This window comes from Callorhinchus milii, unplaced genomic scaffold (assembly GCF_018977255.1).
Source record: "Callorhinchus milii isolate IMCB2004 unplaced genomic scaffold, IMCB_Cmil_1.0 Scaffold7, whole genome shotgun sequence".
NCBI lineage: Eukaryota > Metazoa > Chordata > Chondrichthyes > Chimaeriformes > Callorhinchidae > Callorhinchus > Callorhinchus milii.
Genome location: NW_024704748.1, coordinates 8,750,890 through 8,771,842, shown reverse-complemented (window position 1 = coordinate 8,771,842; position 20,953 = coordinate 8,750,890). Strand labels below are relative to the sequence as shown.

The window sequence follows — 20,953 nt, the reverse complement described above, 5'->3', positions numbered from 1 at the left end:
GTCAATTCACTTTACATTACATTCTGTGAAGCACTTTGCGACGTCTCGAAGACATGATAAGTAGTTATATCAAATGCAAGGATTATTATTTGGAGTTCAGTACTACAAAAACTAGTAAACCAGCCAGCTCTGAACTTTGTGCTTAGTAAGGAGGGAATGGAAGATCAGATATGTATGGAAAATTATCATATAGATGTTGATATACATATAATGTTTTTAAAATATTACTTTGGTTCGTAAATCTCTCGACTTTGAATATTGTGTATTTGTACTTAAAATTTACCAAATTGAATTAACGGACATGATACATTATGGACTAATGTTTTGAGTCTGTATGAATTGTGATACATATTATCAGTAAATATTATGTATGATGTGAAAATCGTTTGAACCCAACACTCTGCAGCAGTTGGCACTGTATAAACACAGAGAACAAATGAGGAAACAAATAGCACAGCTGACAGAGCATTTGTGTACTAAAATAATGTTATTTACTTAAAAGTCAGATACAGGACATAATCTGTGTACACAATGTACTTCTTGCAAAGCAACCTGTGGTAAACTTAATAAGGCACCTTTTAGCAGATGCTGTACAAAATAGGTTTATAAATCATTACATTTGAAGGTAATCATTTTGTTTTTCTTACATGACATAAGCATTAGAGTAAAGTAACGTTTCTGCTGTAACCCTCTGTTGTCTGTCCATTTGCTATGTACAAATATGCTAACTAAATGATTCTATAATCGATTTGTACATTTTTCTGTCTACTCTACACTGACACATTGGGCAGGGTGATTGATGCTGGTCTGCAGTTAGCAGATCCCCATGCTCCCCTCACTCCCCCTTTAAATAAAACAAAGGTAGGCTGCTGTGACAAAAAAGGCACAATTATACAAAACATTTTCAAACAAATCCCTCTGGCTCACATGATTTTCTTTGAAAGGCAAGAGTACTGTATCCTTTATAATATATACAGGGCCTCCCCCTTCTTATATACAGAGAAACATTACAAGTCCTTTTGCACAGTCAAAAAATACAGATCACTTTCCTACATTTTTGCTTATCATATGTTGCTCTTCTGTATCAAATGTCTGTTTACCTTTGAGCTCAACCCTCTGCAACATGATGCTGGCAAATGGTTTAAGAACGAAGGCAAGTCAAAATGATGACCTGTATACATTATACAGTCAAACCTGTTCAAGCAACCATCCCGTGTTAACAACCAACAAGTTACATTTGTATAGCGCCTTTCACGTCAGGAGGACGTCAGTATGTAACAAACCCTTATTCAGAGGCCACCATTATATAAAGGCCTCTTTGGCCCAGTTCTCCTGAGAGGTTGTTGAAGATAGACTTGACTACTTCATAACATGGGGTAGGGAAAATATCTACACTGCATGGTTGCCCCAAAGCTAATTGAGGACTGCATTAATCCGCTCATTATTCCACAGTAATTGGAAATACTTGAGTGTCTTACCGCAGCAAATCTGAATGATAAAAGCAATCCTAAACCAACAGAGCTTTCTTAAAAAGTGACATTTACTGCCCAGACCACATACTAAAAAAATAAATTAAAATACAGCATGCCAACACATTATTTAATATTTTCTCTCACAGTGGGACTTAATGCTTGTGAAAGAAAATTGGAAATTCACCTTCTCCAATGTGATATTCCAACAACATTTGGCCTACATGCACTAAAAGCATACAATACACAACAGTATGCATCAATGGACAAGATGCGCAATATCACACTTCACATTGAAGTCAGTGAAATATGAGAATCTTGAACCCAGATGCCCATGATTGACACTATTGTGCATGGTGTGCATTGAAAATAATCCTTTTCATGATATGATATATCTCTAACTCTCCCCACTCAAAGAGAAGCATCACGTTTGGCTGTTATATTTACAACAAATATTGCAAGACTAGGTCAGCTATAATACACAAGCTCTCAACATTGTTACATAACATATTACAAGATCATGGCAGTTGGAATCCTGGCACGAACGAGAGAACCAACTATTAACAAGGATTAATTATTTGATATATGAATATTTTTTGCAAAAGAAAAGAATATACACAAGGGTTGACGTTACATGGTTTCAACTTAATTCAACACATCATGCTACCTTCACAGCTTCTCCTTTTCTCCTGGGTCACAGGACATTCAGACTCGCTTTTCGACACCCACTGAAGGGCCAGAAACAACAACCAATACACAAAGGACATGGAGCTCTGTGAGGGGAAAAAATCTTAACAGTACTTATTCTTTATTCTACGGGTTTATTATTAGTAGTATTATTTATTTTTGGTGAATTGCTTGCAATCCCTGGCAGTGATACTTTACATAGATTGTTTCTAGTTGGTGATAACTTGGTGGAACAGAATTTCAACCCCATGTATTCCAACCAAACAATGACCACAGAGCACAATATTGATTGTAAGTAAGAGTTACCAATTCGGTGTGTTTCATAACTCACAGGCATGTGTGCCTGTGCCATTTGGGAATCAAGTGTTTTACACTTGTGTAGAAGTAAAGATGGTAAACCATCACTAGTGCACCATCACTACTATACCATATAGTAGTGCACCATCACTACTACGCTATATAGCGCTCTTTCTCCCCAACTCCCCAGGAACTAGTGGAGCAGCAGCTTTGACCCTTGCATCAGACTTTCTCATGTGTGGTGAAATTTACTAAGAAAGCAGATTTTCCCCACAGCAAGCGCACTTCTTATTACCAAAACATAGACCAGCATCACTGAGGACTGACAAGAGTGCTCGAATATTATAGGTCTTTAATATAAAATAGTGTAAAAAAGCTAGCTTCTGACAGCAGTGATAAAAGTCACTCATTGAATATTACTGCTGAGTGCAGGTTTGAAAGAATACAATTAACGTAAGTGTCTGACAAATGTTTTTGTCCTTTTCCCAGAGAAAAAAAATCAGGATTGCTGACATGCTGACTGTTTATGGTAATATTATACTGTCAGCGTGTTCAACGCTTGACTGACAGCAAGCAGGCACCACAATTCAAGCCCTGCAAAAGGAAGTGCACTAACTGATGCCTGTGGATGGTAACAAAAGGAAAAATTAAATACATTAAAAAAAGTGAAAAGGGCCTTTGTTTCCAGAAGCAAGAATGAATCACTTTACGGCTGATAAAGCGATGGTCAGTACAAGCTTATGAACAGAGAATCTTCAGGATTCAAGGGGTTAAATGTTGCCGTTTTTTTCGTACTTAGTGCCAGCACAAACCAATTGTGTCGCAGCAAACGCTGAATGCCCCAGTCGATATCAGACATTATGGGGGAAGTTGCTGTTATCCTCATGGCTCACGGTGGTAGGTGAAGGCGGGTTGGTTTTATCTGGCCCTGTTTGAAAGTAACAGGCGGAAAGCGAGCATCAACCTCTCAAAAAAAGTGTTTGCAAAATTCATTCAGAATCGAGGCTTTCACAGAAAGCACAATCTGCTGGCTGTGGGGTGCCAGTCCCAGACTTCCCGTGGCAGAGGTTCCCCGCCAGTTATCATTTCTCAACTGTGGCCCTTAGACAGAGCACGATGGAAACAGTGAGACGTAGGAATCCTGAGGAAGTTTAAGAAACTCCACAATAGCAATAATTTATGCAGGGTTATTCTTAAATGTGATTGTGTCTATCATGGAGCTCGGATATAGAGACTCATTACCAGAGGTTCTGGCTTCCCACACTACGCCGTCAACAAAACAGTTCTGAATTCAAAAGGTCATCATTAGCAGCCTATCTATTGTGGTGTGTAATGGCGTTGGGACGAGCAAATGCCTAACTACACACCAGAAGTCTCTGCCCCTCCTTGGGACCATTACGAGTCACACAGAGTCAGTTCCAGCAATCGGTCAGATCTTGATGTCTTGACACTCCACCATTTTGGCAAGTGTTTTCTTCACTCTCAATGCAGTCAATCGGGAGGCTGGGTTGTGTGCCCAGCATTCTGACATCAGCTTCAGGACTGCTCTTAAACACTGTAAAAACAAATATAGGGAGGCAATGAGAGGAACTTTGAGTGAAAGATAGATTTCAAAACATTAATTCCCATAATTTGAAACAAAACCATTAACTTTGGTAATTAATCTCCAGATTTTTTATTCTCACCACCTCCCAAGTGAGAGATCTCTTGGTATCAGCAAACTTCTCTCTGCTCCCAGTGGTACTACAAATGTCACTCTATAAACAGTCCTGGATTACTTGTCTACTGTTTTACTTCCTCTTTCCTAGTAAATTGTGAAGTGCTTCAAGATATCCACTTAATGTGGAAGGCACTATGAAACTGTAAATTGTTGTTTTTACTCCTCTCCCGCACCAGGCACAGTGAACCCCCATCCAACCCCACCCTCACGCGGCTCCAATGGCTCCCCATCCCTCAGAGGATAGAATTCAAAATCCTCGTTCTCACTTTCAAGGCCCTCTACGGTCTTGCCCCCTCCTACCTCTCTGACCTGCTGACCCCCCCTATCAACCTGTCCGCTCCCTCCGTTTAACAAGCTCTGACCTGCTCGATATCTCCTGCCCACCCTACCATCAGCAGCCAGGCTTACAGCCACTCTGCCCCCACCCTTTGGAACTCCACCCCACGCTCTTGCCTCTTTAAAGGCTCGACTCAAGACACTCCTTTTCGTCCGTGCCTTCAGCCGCCCTCCTACCTCCCTGCCCACTCACGCTCGGGTTCTCATCCCCGACTGTTCAGCGCCTTGGGCGTCCTACCGATGCGAAAGGCTGGTGTTGTTTAGCTCACTTTTGATCAAGGAGGAAATCTGGTATGTTATGTTGATACACTAGACCAAGGGGCCACAGGTCTCTCTCGATTGAATCACTAATCAATACAATACAATCCCAGGTGCTAATCTATATACAGTATGGTAACATATCTAGATAGTAATCCAGTTAGTAGTTCAAAACTCTGGAATTATCTCCCTAAATCCTTCTGCTTTGCGTCCTCTCTCACTCTGTTTTTAAAAGACTCTGAAAACCTATCTGTCTGACTGCGTCTGTGGCCACCTCCCTCCTCTCCCACCCTTGGTATCGGCACCACTTCTGTAAAGTGAGCCAAAAATGCTGCTCTATGTAAAGGCAAATTGTTGTATTGAAGCAGACATAGTTACTAATTGACATTATCAACATGAATAATCCCATTAACTGCGTTATTACCAAGTAAATGTGGGTACTGAGAGTTTTTAGGCGAAATAAACTGTATAGCAGAGGCATAACTGTTTTATTTCAATTATATTTTCACAGCAGATCTCCCATCTCAAGCTGACAAACCAATTCAGTCTTCATGAACGAGCCTCCTGGTGTTTCCTGCAGACTGCGAACTGAACACAGACAGGCCACTGAGGTGGGCCTCAGTACAAACAGAGGGAATCTCATTCTAGCTTGGTTTATCCTGATGCGAACAGAACAAAATCTCTGCCCTGCCTGTAGCATAACTAGGTTTAAGATGGCAAAATGCGAGTCTGGTTCCATTCCATAGGCGTCCCCATTGCCTTAATATGGTCACCCAAGTCGCTCCACAAACTCTGTAATAAGTTACTTTCTGTTGCTGGCCTGTTATAAACGCAGTTTGTCTGCAGACACAAATCATGAACGATAGTGAATGGAAAGTCATAACATCTGCCAATGATCGAAAATCTTAGGTTTTATTATAAGGTTCCAGAAACCATTTGCCAAAATTCTCTGAAACTCACAAAACACATTTTACTCTTGCTGATCTGCAAAACCTAAATGTCCATTCACGTAGTTTTATCAATATGGGAGCCCAATAACACAGCTTTACCTTGTTTGTAATCTAAACTAAAAGTACTATGCGATATATTTCAGCTGTTATCTAGGATCCTTTACATTCTTATACCGAGGCACTGCAAGACCACAACACTCCTCGCTCAATGGCGAGCAAGACTCACCTCATCACTGTTCCACCTGTTAGAAACTGTTGGACGGAGACATTTAACACAGGTCACTTCCCTCATGTCCTCATATGATGGGTCGTTTGGCACCATGTCATAATATGGCAACTGGTATTCCTCAACAATGCCTGTAGGGGAAAAGAGACAGTAAATATCAGGAGAGAGGTGGAGTCACCATAAGCAGGATTAATATACTCGGAGAAAAAATTCCAGTAATATAACATGGCTGTGAAGAATTCAAGAAGCGACCCAACAAATGAATTTATTTGCATCCTAATGCTATAAGTTTCACAGGGAACTCATAGGTAAAGTGTATACACAAATCTCTATTATGGCAAGCCTGCTGCTCACCTCTCATACCATCATCTTTTACCTTTCCATCACTATGATCACCCTGGAACTCTTCCACAATCCCTCTGGTGGTGGTCTTTTCCTCTACCTTTAAAGCTCTCGTCAAAAAACACCTCTCTGACTGTGCCTTTGGTGAATATTGTTCTATTCTAAAACCCCACCTCCTCCACAATGCTTGGTGATTCACACCAACTTTGAAGTGCTTTGAGCAGTTATCCTAACATACAAGTTGCTATATCAGAGCAAATTTTTGTGGGCAAGTTAAACTGATTTGATCAGATTTAGCCTTTCAGAATGATTGGAAGGTGTCACACATTGAAGGCAGTGATTTAACCCCTCCCCAACAGAATATATGTACAGTCAATGTGACTCGGACACAGCAATGATGTGTGGAGGATAGTCACTCAACAATTCCAGCTGTCTGTTCAGAGAAAGGTGCCTCCCTAGCTCATGTGAAGGTAAATGTACTAACGTACCGCCTGTAATACAACGACGTGACATCTCCCATATGACCAGACCAAAGCTGTAAATATCTGCCATCAAGTAGGCCTGGAAATGGTTCTTGTTCAGACTCTCATCCAGCACCTCAGGTGCCATGTACCTCTTAGTACCCACTCGGGTGTTCAGTGGGATATCAACTTCATTTGTGTCACTGTGAAGGAATAAGAGATAAGAGGTAATTAGTACGCGCAGCTAATAACGATTTCGTGAATTGTGCCGAATTCACTTCAATTTCTTGACAAATCTGCAGTCTAGATGAAACATTACTGTCTGATTTTTCTTAATGAAAATGTGGAATTTGACTCTCGGATTGCAGACATATTTATTTCAATTTGGGAGAGATGGACCAGTTACTGTCAGACCTGTAACACATGGGGCATTGCAGAACAGTTTGCATTGAGAAGCAAATCAGCAATACCTGTTGAATTTCACCGTTAGGCCTAAGTCAGCTATACAACAGGTTCCGTTCTTTTTCACCAGAATGTTTTTGCTCTTCAGGTCACGGTGGGCTATGGCGGGTTTGCCCTGTGTTCCGTAGATTTCTGTATGCAGGTGACAGAGACCACTAGCAGCCGAGTATGCCAACTTCAGGAGGGCTTTGGTATCAAGCACGGTGCATTTCACATAGTCATACAGTGAACCGCACTCATGGTAATCTGTAATCAGGTACAGCCATGTCGATGAGCCTTTACCTTCAATGTCAGCGGCAATGAAACCTGTGTTTTTAAAAAGAAAGAGAAATAGGTGAAACTTCAAACCTTGGCTTTGCACATGCAAAGGAAAGACGATGGCAAATCAGAAATGTTGGAAAATGTATATGAGTCACTCCAGCAATCCCACCTGGACACCATCTTAATATAGGAATGGAGCTGCTATGAACAGAAACTCTTCAAAGCGATTGATTACCATAATCTAGAGCCTTTTAATTCACTGGAAACAGATATTATACAGCCCTGCCTATCCCAAAATTTGATACCTTGATGTGCCCAATGAGAGCTGATGGCAGGCCTCCAAACTAAACGAACTTCATACAGACCAGATCTGTGTTTTGCATTAGAGAGCACACGTGTACATAAGCACCATCAAAACTGTACAATTTCTTCCCCTCGGCACAAATTATTTTCTTGTCAAGCAAAAAGTCCCATAGTACAACAACAACAAAATTACATTTGTATAGTGCCTTTCACGTCGGGAGGACATCCCAAGGCGCTGGACAGACAGAGTTATGGACCCAAGCTGAGGGTCGGAGTGGAAGAGGGTGGAGGGTAGGGGTGGAAGCAGATCGAAAGCACGGTCGAAGAGGAAAACGATTAGCAAACTTGCCTTGCAAGAGAGAGGACCTGGGTTCGATTCCCAAGCGGGGCAAAACCTTAGGCAAGTTCCCTTACTTCACACGCCTCTGTTTACCCAGCAGTAAGTAGGAAACTGTTTGTTAGTCAATTGGCAGATCGCTTTCCAGGGGTAATAATCCCTCAATTTGTTTTATTAAAAATTGATCACTCACTCCATGAATGTTTGGGTGACATTATTGAGCGCAAATGGCTGCCACGTTTCACCCACAAATATACGGTCAATTCACTTTACAGTGTATTCTATGAAGCACTTTTGTAAATAGTTGGGATTATAGTATAAGAATCATTAGCATTGATCATGTAGTGAATAGATGAATTAAGTAGAATGAATTAAAGAAATAAAACTACCATGTGGCATGCATCACACACACACACAGTCCTAGTAAAGAGACACCGAGCAAGGCAGGACTATACTGGAGTGCGACCAAGGCCACGTGAGATAAAGCTAGCTGGATCAGGAGGATAGATGGTAGGCCATCTGCACTTACAAGGGCATGTGAACCGATGGGGAGGAGAGATAGGAACCTGGGTTAATTGGATTAGGAGAATGGATGGGAGGCCAACTGTGTGGGCAGGTATACAAAATTAGCAGTTAAAACTGAGGAATAGAAAGCTGGGGCAAAAGAGCAGGGTTTTAGAACTGACAATTAGAGAAAGAAATAATGAGAAGAAAGGAGATAGAATACAGATGGCTGGCAAAAAAAGGTATAAAAAACGCTAGCCGAAACTTAGAAATATTCGAGCCTATGAGAGGAAGGGGATGAACCTCTACGGAGAGGAAGAAGAGCGGAAAGAGGACAAGTCCAGCTCTCGCCTGAGTGGATCGCAAAGAGGATAAGTTCAGCTCTTGCCAGAGAGGACTACCAAGCGACGTTTGCAGCCAGAAGCAAGCCGGAGACACTTGCAGCCAGCAGCACACCAGAGATAGTGCTTAACTATTTGTGCCAGCCTTAGAACTTCGTCACAAATTCCTGCCTGTTTGATAATATCTCTCCTACTTACTAAAACATGCGCCCAACGTACATACAAAACAATTAGAGATTATTATGCACATTTCATATATAACATAATGTTTTTTATATATGTTTAGAATTTTAGTATTGAATGTATCCTGTTATGATAATGCTTTAGTAGTCATTTAAGCGCGACGATTAATGATAATGCGTCGGGTGTGACACTTATGTTTGTGTGGCTTTATAATTCCTAATTAAACATTTTAATGATATCCTTGGTGTGGTTTCTGACAAATGCTTGAACCCAATTTTACACTTTGAAATGTCTTAACGACGTGCTAAGGCTCTATATCAAATGTAAGGATTATAATGCATCCTGAGTTAGGTTGATAAGGCAAGTCTCTTGCACTAGAAAATGGATGTCAGGGTCTGCCTCCAATGTTTTTATACTCATGGTTGAGTAACCCGAGAACGATTGCTATATCTAGGTGCACATGTGAACAATCACAAGTGAAAGGTAAGAGAGGGCATCTTAACTCCAGCATAAATCGTGCGTCAGGGAAGTGGTGGAGAAATAAAAGGAAACTAAAAAAACTAACCTATAAATGTACCCAAAAAAAANCACTGGAAGAAACTGCAAATGTATTGCATTGTTATGATTATTATAGAGTTAGCATGTAAATCGGCTTGACTTGTTTAGCTTTCCAAAGGTACTAGAACAGTATGCGGCACACATTAAGCACACTGTTGAGGCAGCTTACCTAGAATGCTCTCATGTCGCATTAGCACAGTCTGGTAGATCTCGGTCTCACGGAACCAACTAGCTTCTTCAGCAGAAGGGAAGACCTTCACTGCTACCTTCTCACCGCGCCACCTTCCCATCCATACTTCACCATAGCGGCCTTTCCCCACGAGACGTACCATCTGAATCTGCTTTGCAATCGTACGCTGGACCTACAAACAAAGGAAAAAGGAGGAAAGTTGGTCAGGAAACTTGGAGAAGCGCCTTTCCTTTTTCAAGCAGTGCAACGGGATCTTTTAACAACCCCCCACCCCCCCACCGAACAGGTAGATGGCACCTCCTGCAATGTAGCACCCAAAGAACTGCACTGAAGTGTCTGTTTAGATTGTGTATTTAAAATCCCGACGTGGGGTTTGAATCCACAACTTTCTGACTCAGAAATTAGAATGGTACCAACCGAGTCAGGCTGACTTCTTTAACTGCATGGAGTCTAAATCAATTTCTTTGGAGTCCACAAGGGCATAAAAAGTGCTTAATCATATTTTTTTAAAAGTATAGAAAACTGCTCCAACTTTATGGGCCTAAAACATGTTAAACTCCACAGTTTAAATAGCAGGTGAATTGTATTACTGTAGCCCTTTACAGCTATTTGGATGTGTAAGTCAGTTAACAATTAGGCAGCTAGAGGTATTAAGAAACTTATACCAATAACACTAGAGTAATCTCCATACTCACTGCAAACAGATAAAAACCCACAGAAGTACCAAAGGTCTGTTTGTTTCATAGTAATATGTGAGAACTACATTTGCAGATGAAAGCCTTCCATGGGATTGTGAAACTGCACCATTTCAATGTGTCAGGCAGCATATTAAATATAGAATATTTATACAAGGTACTGCTTGGATGTAATCTAATAGAAAGGATTAAGTAATTTATAAATTGTGAGAGTGAAGTTCAACTGGTTTAAATCTGGAGGTTTGGTTACTCACCCTTGAATTAATTCCAGGTACATTATCATAAAAAGTTAGAAATCATAGTTTATTAATGAGCATCTTAGTGTCACTATATTCATAAATAGATACTCAGCATTTTTGAATGCAGTACTATTTGATATTGTCATTGGAAAACTATATATAACCACATGTCTCTTACAGTCACTGCTGCTCAAATTGTAATCTGGAATTAAGAAGAGGGATGATTTGCTCTGGGCACTCCACACTAGAATGTGGACAGGTAGCATTTCTGGGTTTATAAATTTTGACAACTGAGATCGAAACAGCACGCTAAAAAGCACAGACAGCTGTGAGATATCAAATACTGCAGCTAAATTCCAAACATAACCTAATCTGTGTTTGCCAGCAACATCAACATGTATATGGCCAGAAAAGATCACTGCAGGCCATCTGAACAGTTACAAAGAACTAACAACTCCTATTTCTCAATCGATAAGAATGTTCTTTTATTTCCTGTGATGTTTCCACAATGATTCTATGATGGCCCCGAGAGGCAGGAGATGGTAACCTCCTGGAGCACCAGGACTAATACCTCCACACCTCCGGTTTTTGTTAAAGAAAGCATTAAGAATTTTTTGGGGCAACAATCTAATGTTATTTCTTCAGATTTAGTTTTTATCAATAAAGTGGAAATAAAACGTACTGTTCAATAGCACCAACCAACGCCCCGTAATTTTCTGAAAAGCTATGAAACATTTCCCCGCAATTTTTGGCAAATATTTCTGCAATTTTCTATTGGCCCCGGTAATGACTGTGAATGTTGAGGCTGAAACAACTCCACAAGACATTCTCTGTAATGCTCATGTAAATGTAACCTGCTGATAACATTTCTGCAATCAGAAACAACCACGCAGGTAAATTATTGGCTGATTTTGTTTGTTATCTGGCTGCCCACAAACTGTTTCTGCGGCTTACTGAATAAATGCACCATGTGGTGTGGAACTGAGCCAAACATATCGGGAAAGTCAAGGGTCTGATGCTTTGGGAGACATTATTAGTTGATCTCAGTCAGGACGGTGATGGAATCTCAGGACTACAATGGTGAAAGGGATATTGGAATGTAATTCGGGTCAACTGCCTGGAGACCCATATCAGTTTGCAACCATGATTCCGGTTTGAAAGGGTGTAATTTGCACACTTACCAGTAGAGGGAGTCCAGATCCACTGCCTGAGCTCTGTGATTGGTCAATCAGGTCCTTCAGCGACTCCCCTGGTGGAATGAATGCCACATCCTGTTCAGGGTCCTGGCTGTAGAGACGCTTCTCTGCCTGCCACTTGTACCTGAGAGAAAACATACAGCTCTTAATTTTCTTTTGATATTTGTTTATTCACTCTCAGGTCGGTACAGGAACACTTTACGCTTCAAGAATGATGATTTTGTGTAATGCCAATGGGGCAGCCATTGGTGCCACAAGTTGCTACAATCAACCAATAAGGGAATGACCAATTTATCTGGAGGATTGTTGACTGAGATTGAAACCGCACACTTGCGAGGAACAACAAAGATTGGAAAGCAGGTGGACAAATCTGTCAAAAAAGTTTTAATGGAATCTTATGTTTTATAAATAGGGGGTTAGAAAATAAAACAAAAGAAGTAATGCTAAACTTTTACAAATTGTTAAACTTCAGTTAGAATACTGTATCATGCTGTATTGGTCTCACGATTTTACAAAAGACATCAAGGGGATGGAGGGTTGCAGAGGAGGTTTACTTGGATGATACCAGTTTAGGGTACATTTACGTATCAGCAGCTAAAATGAAATAAAATGATAGCAATAAATGCATAAATGATCAGTTCTGACCTGAAGTAGAAGGCAGTCGTGATGATGATCAGCACAAAGATGCAGACAATAAGCGAGATTAACAGGCCTAAGCGGTGCACGTCATCAGGAAATCCAATATGCTCTGTTTACGACAAAAGTTACAAATTGTCATCAAATCCCAATAGCTGCGTTACTAATGACTGAGCTAATATTGCAATAATGATAAATTCTATACGGTTAAATCTACTAAGCCTCTGTTCAACAATGCATTTTAATACTGACCTCAATAGACCATTTCAATAGTAATGAGTATTTAGCAACATAATAATATTATCCAACAATGTTTCAAACTGCCAGAAATGGAGAAGTCAAGTTTACCTGATTCAGCAGTTGGAGCGAGTGTTGGGTATAAATCCTTGTTGCAGAAGTCTGTCTTGCAGCATTCGATAGTTCTCCGCTTTTTCACTTTTGTTGAGTCCTACAGAAAACAAAGGAACGTATTAACACGTGAAATATTTCTAGGCAGGGAGATAAAGAAATCCAGGCAAATTTATGTTATTTTATGTTTCGCTAGGGTTTCATTAATGTTTGCAGAACGGAATAATGCCAGATCTAAAATAGTATAATACTGCATATCCTTCGTGCATTTCTAAACCATCTTCATTCTCCATTATGGTGGCAGCCTGGCTCAATTGATAGCACTCTTGTCTGAAGTCAGAAAATTGCAGGTTCAAACCTGACGTCGGGACCTTAAACTCAGTCTAGTTTGAGACTCTAACGCAGTTCTGACAAAAGGTCATCGACCTGATGTGCCATTTTCCTCTCTCCATAGATGCTGCCTGACCTGCTAAGTGTTCCCAGCGACTTCTGTTTTCATTTTAGATTTCCAGCATTTGCAGTATTTTGCTTTTCTACTGCAGTATTGGGGGTACTCTGCATTGTGGGAAGTGTCATACTTTCGACGTTACCTGAAATCCCATCTGTCTATTAAGTGGATGTTCAAGGTCCCATGGCATTACTCAAAAAGGAAAGGGAGTTTCTCCCAGGGTCGTGGCCAACAATCCCTCAGATAAAATTAGTCGCTCACATCATAACTGTTTGTGGGAGATTGCTGTGCACAAATTAGCAGCCCCATTTCCTTTACAAATACAGTCACAAACTTGACGATAAATTTCTGTGAATTGCTTTGAGACATCTAAACGATGTGATAAGGCGCTATGTCAAATGCAAGGATTATTATTATAAAAGATTTCAATGAAGGAAATCCTCATTCTATTGAATGATAAGTCTCGTTTCTTCCCATCTCTTTTAAACCTTTATTGGGGGAAGGGATAGCAGAGATAATGACAAAAAACTGAACTGGGGACTGACACAAGAAAAGCGTGCTTTTTGGTCAAACCATAGCACATAACATCTATGTCAAACTGTGCCTATCTGTATGTAGGCAGGGAGTTAATGATTTTGATCAAGTTAAAATTGCCAAGGAAGAAGAAAGGCGTAGACAGTGAAAGGAGCATCAGTCAATTGTGACTACACCACCAACTTAATCATGTTTCAGCTGTTGTTATAATGTTTATGTGAGACTTAAGTTCTTAATAATATAAGCTTGGAGGCTAACAATCAATGTCGCAAAACATTCTGAAAACCTCCCAACTTTTCCAAAGAATCTATTTTCTTCTTGCATTTCCTGTTTTATATCTATATCTCCAAGACGTTATTCTATGTGACGGGCTCTATACAAATACAAGTTGCTGTCATTCTATATAATTTTTTCTACTCACAGCAATCATACAGAAACAGAGTTGAAGAGCACATGTGAGCTTTCTTCTGGTGTTTTGTGGCTTTGATGTACGTAATGTGCGAGACAACAGTAACACAACACGCTGGAACTCAGCCATTTTTAAAACAGGACGCTGACTATTTAGCGTAGGGCCACCTTATAAATGATTGAGTGGTATTTAAAAGGCATTGTAACAAGGTCCTGTGTATATTGGTTTGTGTTCCTTAAGTGAAAGCATCGGGGATCAATTCCTACAGCCTGAGGAGTTGTAACGAATAAACTGGAGGACATTTACTCTCATTTGGTGATGAGCCAGAATTTGTGCTACACACAATAGAGTACTAACTCAGAAATTCTTGTCTGGAACTTTTGTCTGATGTTCCACATGTCTTGGTATTGAAATGCCTTTTGATGTAAAAATGGAATACCACATGAACAAACCACTGTGCATATGATGGGTGGTAATTTCCAGCGATATATGCCATAATGGTGCCCGTTTGACATTTTAAAAGAAAATATTAAATAGCACTGAGAAGAACAGTTGAAACATTTTAACACAATTACCAAGAAGCTACAGCTTCAGTGAAGTACAGTTAAATAAAGGCAAGAATGTATAATGCATAGAGACTTGATGAAGATGCCTGCTGAGTTATCCACCCTTTGATGTTGGAAACGCAGGTGGACTAATGTATACAAACTGCTCAAAATGAAGTCCTACAGCTGAGAACCTTGCTTTACAGTGGAGTTCTGCCACTCACAACAGAACTCCAGGCACTACTATTCCAACTTGAAGAAACACATATTTTAAAATACATTTATAAAGACATTACAGGGAAATATCTATTAATATATGCTAAACTCAGATACTTAAAATATCAGATTGAAGTCACTTATCCCTGTGTCTGCAGAAGGACTGGATCAAGTGGTTATAAAATGTATGCAATGGATGGCGTTTGTAACAATACCCAACAATTATCCAGCTAAACCAACAACTAAATTATCAGATACTTGAGGAACAGAAAATAAGCAAAGTACACGACTAAGACTACATGCTGAACTATTCAGCTCAGTGGTTAGAGCACTCCCCTCGCAAGCGAGAGACCTGGGTTTGATTCCCTGCAGGGCGAACCGTCGGGCAAGTTTCCTTACTCCACACGCCTCTTGTTTACCTAGCAGTAAGTAGGAATCCGATTGTTAGTCGATCACTTTTCCGGGGGTAATAATTCCTTCAAAAATAATAACAATAAATTGAGACTGCTTCAGTCTCACGACTGTCTCACTTCAATCCATGACTGTTTGTGGGACACTGCTGTGCGTAATTGACTGCCGGGTTTCGCCCACAAAATATACAGACAATTCACTTTACAGTATCAAAACACAAAATACTGAAGATGCTGGAATCTGAAACAACAACGGAGAGAATTGGGAAAACGCAGCAGGTCAGGCAGCAACTATGGAGAAAGGAAAGTGACGAAGGGTCATGGACTGTTTGTGGTCGTGGACCCGAAACGTTGACTCACGTTCCTTTCTCCATAGATGCTACCTGACCGGCTGAGTTTTCCCAGCTCTCTCTGTTTTTGTTTCACTTTACAGAATATTCTGTGAAGCACTTTGAGACTTCTCGAACATGCGATAAGGCGCTATATCAAATGCAAGGATTATTATTATTCAGCAAGATTTCTCTGTCCCTGGTCCAATACAGATCACACATGGACTTTTCAGGAACTTTTAACATCACATTTCTCCTCATTTCTTGTGTGGTTATGAGGATGTCTCAAAGTGCAATCTAAGATAATAATAATCGTGGTACGTGATATAGCACCTAATCATGTCGCTGAAATGTCTCAAAACGCTTCACAGAACTTACTGTAAGTGAATTGACTGTACGTTTTGTGGGCGAAACACAACGGTCAATTGAGCCCAGCAATATCCCATAAACAGTCATGGATTGAGTGACCATTTTGTTTACAGAGAAATACATTCTGTGTGTCCATACTAGAAGACATTTTTTCTTTATGGTAGTGGTGATGGCTGGGGGGAGAAGAGAAGGAAAACATTTTTAGTCCATTTTAAAATTGTGGTTTCACAATCATTCACTTCCAGAAGGCCTCAGCCAGAGAATTTATATTGATTTTAGCTTAATTAGGTCCTGCTGTTTGTAAGTGGGACATTGCACGAATGTAAAAACAAATATCAGAGTGGGAAGGTTTTTTTTAGAAATCAGCCTGTTTATCTTGTCTATCTTGAATTCCAAGCTGTTCTTTCTGTATTTTTATGAATCAGAGGAAGGAGTTCAAGGAGTTTTACAGTCTTGCTACACATTCTGGGATTATGGACACCGAGTACTGTACAAATGAGAGGCTAAATCATTTATTCTAGGCCAGTAGTAGCCAACCTTTATGGCTGGCCAACAAAATAAATTTGGATTGAATATTTCTTGATTTATGCCATTAATCAATCAAAAAAACTGAAAACACACGACTGATCAAGTGGTCAGGGAGCTGTTTTTTGGCCACCCTGTTCTAGACATTTCCAAAAAATAAGGTCCCCTGCAGATCAGATTTAAAGAGAAGACGCGTAAAAAAAAACATTTAGGGGATTTTTGGTCAGTGCATCGGAGGAAACTCCCTTCTCTTTTTGAACAGTGCCATGGAATTTTAAATGTCCACCTGAACAGGCAGATGGGCCTCTGTTTAATATCTCATCCGAAGAACAGCATCTCCAACAATCCAGCTCTCCCATAGCATTGCACTTGAGTGTCAGTCTAGACTGTGAGTTCAAGATGCCAATGTGGAGCTTGAACCCATAACCTTCTGACTCAGCTATCCACAAATGAGGGCTCAAATCTGCAATCTACATTTGTTGGATATTAAATGACCAACCAGTGACTATCAGCAATGGAATGTCAGAACTGAGACAACCCTCTGGGACAATCTATTTTGGTTCCTGAGCCGGGTGGGTCTACAGTAATCCTGGGTAAGCTTGAAGGCAGGCCACCCAGCCAGCCTAACTCATCAGTTGGCCTTGGAAGCCAGGCCAGCCACTGGGAGCAGGGATTCTTCCCAGTCAGCTATGTAACTGTAAGCCAAAACCCTAACGGAGTTTCATATAAATGCAAGTTGTTGTTGTAGGATCACGCTTACACTTTATATGCAACTTTATGAGACCAGTGAAGAGTGCATTAGAAAAATCCAGCCAGGTGGTGAGGAAGAAGTGCATAATGGGTTTCGCAGCATTTAGAAAGTAAGGTAGGAGCAGAGACAAACAAAGCTAGAAGAGCAGTCTTAGTCACCCAATGTGAGGGACAGAGATTAGCTGAACAAGCAGTGCATTCTGGGGTCCCCAAGCCTCGGCTCTTGGCAACTTGTATCTATTATTTCTGGGAATCAGTACTCATAATATTCTCTAGGGAGAGACTGTGATCTCTGCACCATCTAATGTCTCAAAGGCTTCCGCTTTTGACCTTGGTGGAAAAAGCCTGTGGACCCTGCCGAGAGAAAAACAGCCTCAGGGGCAGAGCTTTTCCATTTATATAATGAGTCCTGTTTCCTGCCTAAAGCGAGTTTTAGGATCTGCTGGAGAACTGACACCTCTAGCAATTGTTTCAACGCATGGTTTACAAAGTTTTATTACAATTCTTGTTTTAATAATAATGTTTGCTTGTAGATAATAAATAATAATCCATGCATTTTATAAAGTTCCCGTCACATCAGGAAGACATCTCAAAGCATCCTTCACAAGATTTCACTCTAAAGTGAATGTATTTTGTGCACACAATGTTTCACAAACAGCCATGAAGTAAATGACTAACTATATCTGTGGGATTGTCAAGTGATCCGAGACCTATCCTGTGAAGAGTGCTATATAAATGCAGTTGATTAGGGCACCAGGAAAAACTCCCGATGCTTCAAATAGTGCGATAGGATTTTTAATGTCTAACTGAAGGGACATGCAAGGACTCAATTTAAAGGTCAGCACCTTCAATAATACAGCACATATCTCCAGCACTGCACTGGAGCCTCAGTCTAGATTATATGAGATAAAAGGATCAAATGTGGGGCTCAGACTTAGAGGAGACTATTACCAGCACTCTTCTAGTTGCCAATTTCTGTTTTAATTTACAGGACATTACAAGAGAATGCAATGCAGGTTGTTTGATTGTTTCACCTCCCAACATGAAAGATGCTACATAAATGTAAAACTAAATTGTAATTTGTATCTTTGCTGCACAATGTTGGTCTTACCTTGCACTGAAAATCTGCTCCTTCTAACCTCATACAGCCAGAGCCCAACGTAATGTCTCCATTTTCGTCCTCTTCAATGATGGCAAAGCAGTTTCCATTTGTCCTGTTGTAACAGAAACATTTTATCAGCAGGGCTCAAAGTCAATACCAGGACAATTGAAATTAAGTGTAGTTCTGCCAGCCAGCATTCTAATAGCTGACACTTCATGATTAAGTATAAAACACCCAAAACTATTGTGCCCAGCGAGGATGGGGAAGCACTGGGCAAATTCTTAAGTACACGATCTTCAAATGTTGAGAATTTCTGTGGGGGAAGAGAGAGGAGAGGAAGAAGGGAGAGAAGGATAGATTTTTTTGGTCATCCGGGTGTCTGACACATGCAGAAATCCATCACCGTGCTTAAGAATATCCAAACCAATACGGAAAATTCCATGCAAAACGCAAAATACTGCAGAGGATGGAAATCTGAAACAAAAACAGAGGTCGCTGGGAACACTCAGCAGGTCAGGCAGCATCTATGGAGAAAGGAAAGTGAGTCAACGTTTTGGGTCCGCGACCCTTTGTCAGAACAGATTACCTTCCTGCTAAGGCTTTGGCTAGAGCGAATGAGGAAATGGCCATTGCTGAAACATGTTGGTCAGGATGCACAATGTGCTATACATTATTTAATGTGTTCTCTATATTCCTATGCACGCATAACAAACTATCTTTATGTTCTTTCAGCCTTTCCCTATTACTTAATGCAAAAGATTCCACCTGTGTGCTTCATTCAGCTGCAAGAATGCATTTTATTGCCAACGTTATAAATGACTTTAAAAAGTCGTCTTTTACGATTTTCACCCTGCAACAACTGTAGCCTGTGAATACACTCAATGTGAGAGGTAAGTGAACATTTCAGCACCTTGGGAAGTCCTTCCGACGTGAAAGGTGCTATACAAATGTAATTTGCTGTTTTTTTTAAAAAACACAACTTTCACTGAATTTACCTTTTTTTAGAAAAGAAAAATCCCCCCCACACACAATGTTTTCTAGTTTCTTTGATAGGAAAAAACAGAACCCCATGAGTTTTTGTTTTGTGAATAAAAAACAATTTTAATGACCCTTTTAAAAACAACACAGCAGCCTCCTACATTGTCCACCAGATGGCCACACACCAAAGGGTATTAAGCGGAATGAGTCACTGCAAGAATGTACTTAGCCAGAGTGCAGTGGAAAAGCTCTTTAAAATAATTATTTAAGTGGGATGTCAGTGTGATCGTTTAAACAGTCTAGGATGTCACGATGACAGCCAAATCCGCAGATTCATTCCTTACCCTATATTAACTGCCACGGGCAAGAAAAAAAGGCACTGAACGTCACAGTTACATGTGCAGCTCCTTAAGATGTTTGAATGCGATACATTGCTATGAAAATGCAAGTTATTTCTACTCTCTATAGGGAAGCTGGGTTAGGAAGAAAGTAATCAAAGTTGGGCCTACTCACATCCATAGAACACAGTGGGATGCAGTTGTTTTTACAGTTCACTGATTTACTGCCATAAATACCAGTGAGTTTGTAAACAAGTTCACATGCAATATTACTCCATTTATGCAACACTTGGCTTGCAACACCTCCGTCAACAGCACCCCCCAAACCATCTTATTAAAACATTCCTTCTCTCTTCTCTACATGCCTAATGTTCTGCAATTCCACCCAATCACACCACTTCTTCACCTTACTTTTCATCTAACACAGACCACCTTTCACATACTCAGTTCATCTTTTTTGGTGCCTCTGGAGGCAACAAATGTACATTTTTGGGTGACAACAGACCTTTCCAGATACATGGGCAAGAGAAAATTAGCAGAATTTGTACCTTCCAAATGAAAAACTTATACTTATTTCTATCCTGTCACCAGAATCTGCTCCAAAGTGGGAATGAGAGTGAATTGCACAACAATGTTAATACAGAGCCTATGTTAATATAGAGAACATAAAGTAGGCCATTCAGCCCTTGAGCCTGTTCCTCCATTCTACAAGATCATGGTTGATCTATACCTTAACTCCAATTACCTCCCTTGCCCCATACTTCTTGATATCCCTCCCTAACAAATATCTATCCACCTCAGTCTTGAAAATTTGAATGGATCCAGCATTCACAGCCTTTTGGGGCAAAAGAGTTCCAGATTTCCACTACCCTTTGGGTGAAAAACTCAGAGTTCCCTCCTAATTGGCCTTGTTTGAATTTTAAGATTAGGCCCCCTTATTCTGGATTCACCTACCAGAGGAAATACATTTCTCCGTATCTGTATCTACCCTATTAAATCCC

At 40.4% G+C, this 20,953-nt stretch overlaps 1 protein-coding gene across 3 annotated transcripts in view; it reads right to left on the bottom strand.

The window, feature by feature from the left end:
- Positions 1-43: 43 nt before the first annotated feature.
- bmpr1aa (bone morphogenetic protein receptor, type IAa) overlaps positions 44-20,953 on the bottom strand; it is a 109,353-nt gene continuing 88,443 nt past the window's right edge. For all 3 annotated transcript variants that reach the window (XM_007899319.2, XM_007899318.2, XM_007899320.2), the window contains 9 exons: positions 18,646-18,748; positions 13,000-13,099; positions 12,661-12,763; positions 12,001-12,139; positions 9,865-10,057; positions 7,217-7,514; positions 6,774-6,949; positions 5,944-6,074; positions 44-4,008 (listed from right to left, as the gene is read on the bottom strand). In XM_007899319.2, the coding sequence (XP_007897510.1) occupies positions 3,883-4,008; positions 5,944-6,074; positions 6,774-6,949; positions 7,217-7,514; positions 9,865-10,057; positions 12,001-12,139; positions 12,661-12,763; positions 13,000-13,099; positions 18,646-18,748 (1,369 nt within the window). In that variant the 3' untranslated portion in view covers positions 44-3,882. The remainder of the gene's footprint in view (positions 4,009-5,943; positions 6,075-6,773; positions 6,950-7,216; positions 7,515-9,864; positions 10,058-12,000; positions 12,140-12,660; positions 12,764-12,999; positions 13,100-18,645; positions 18,749-20,953) is intronic.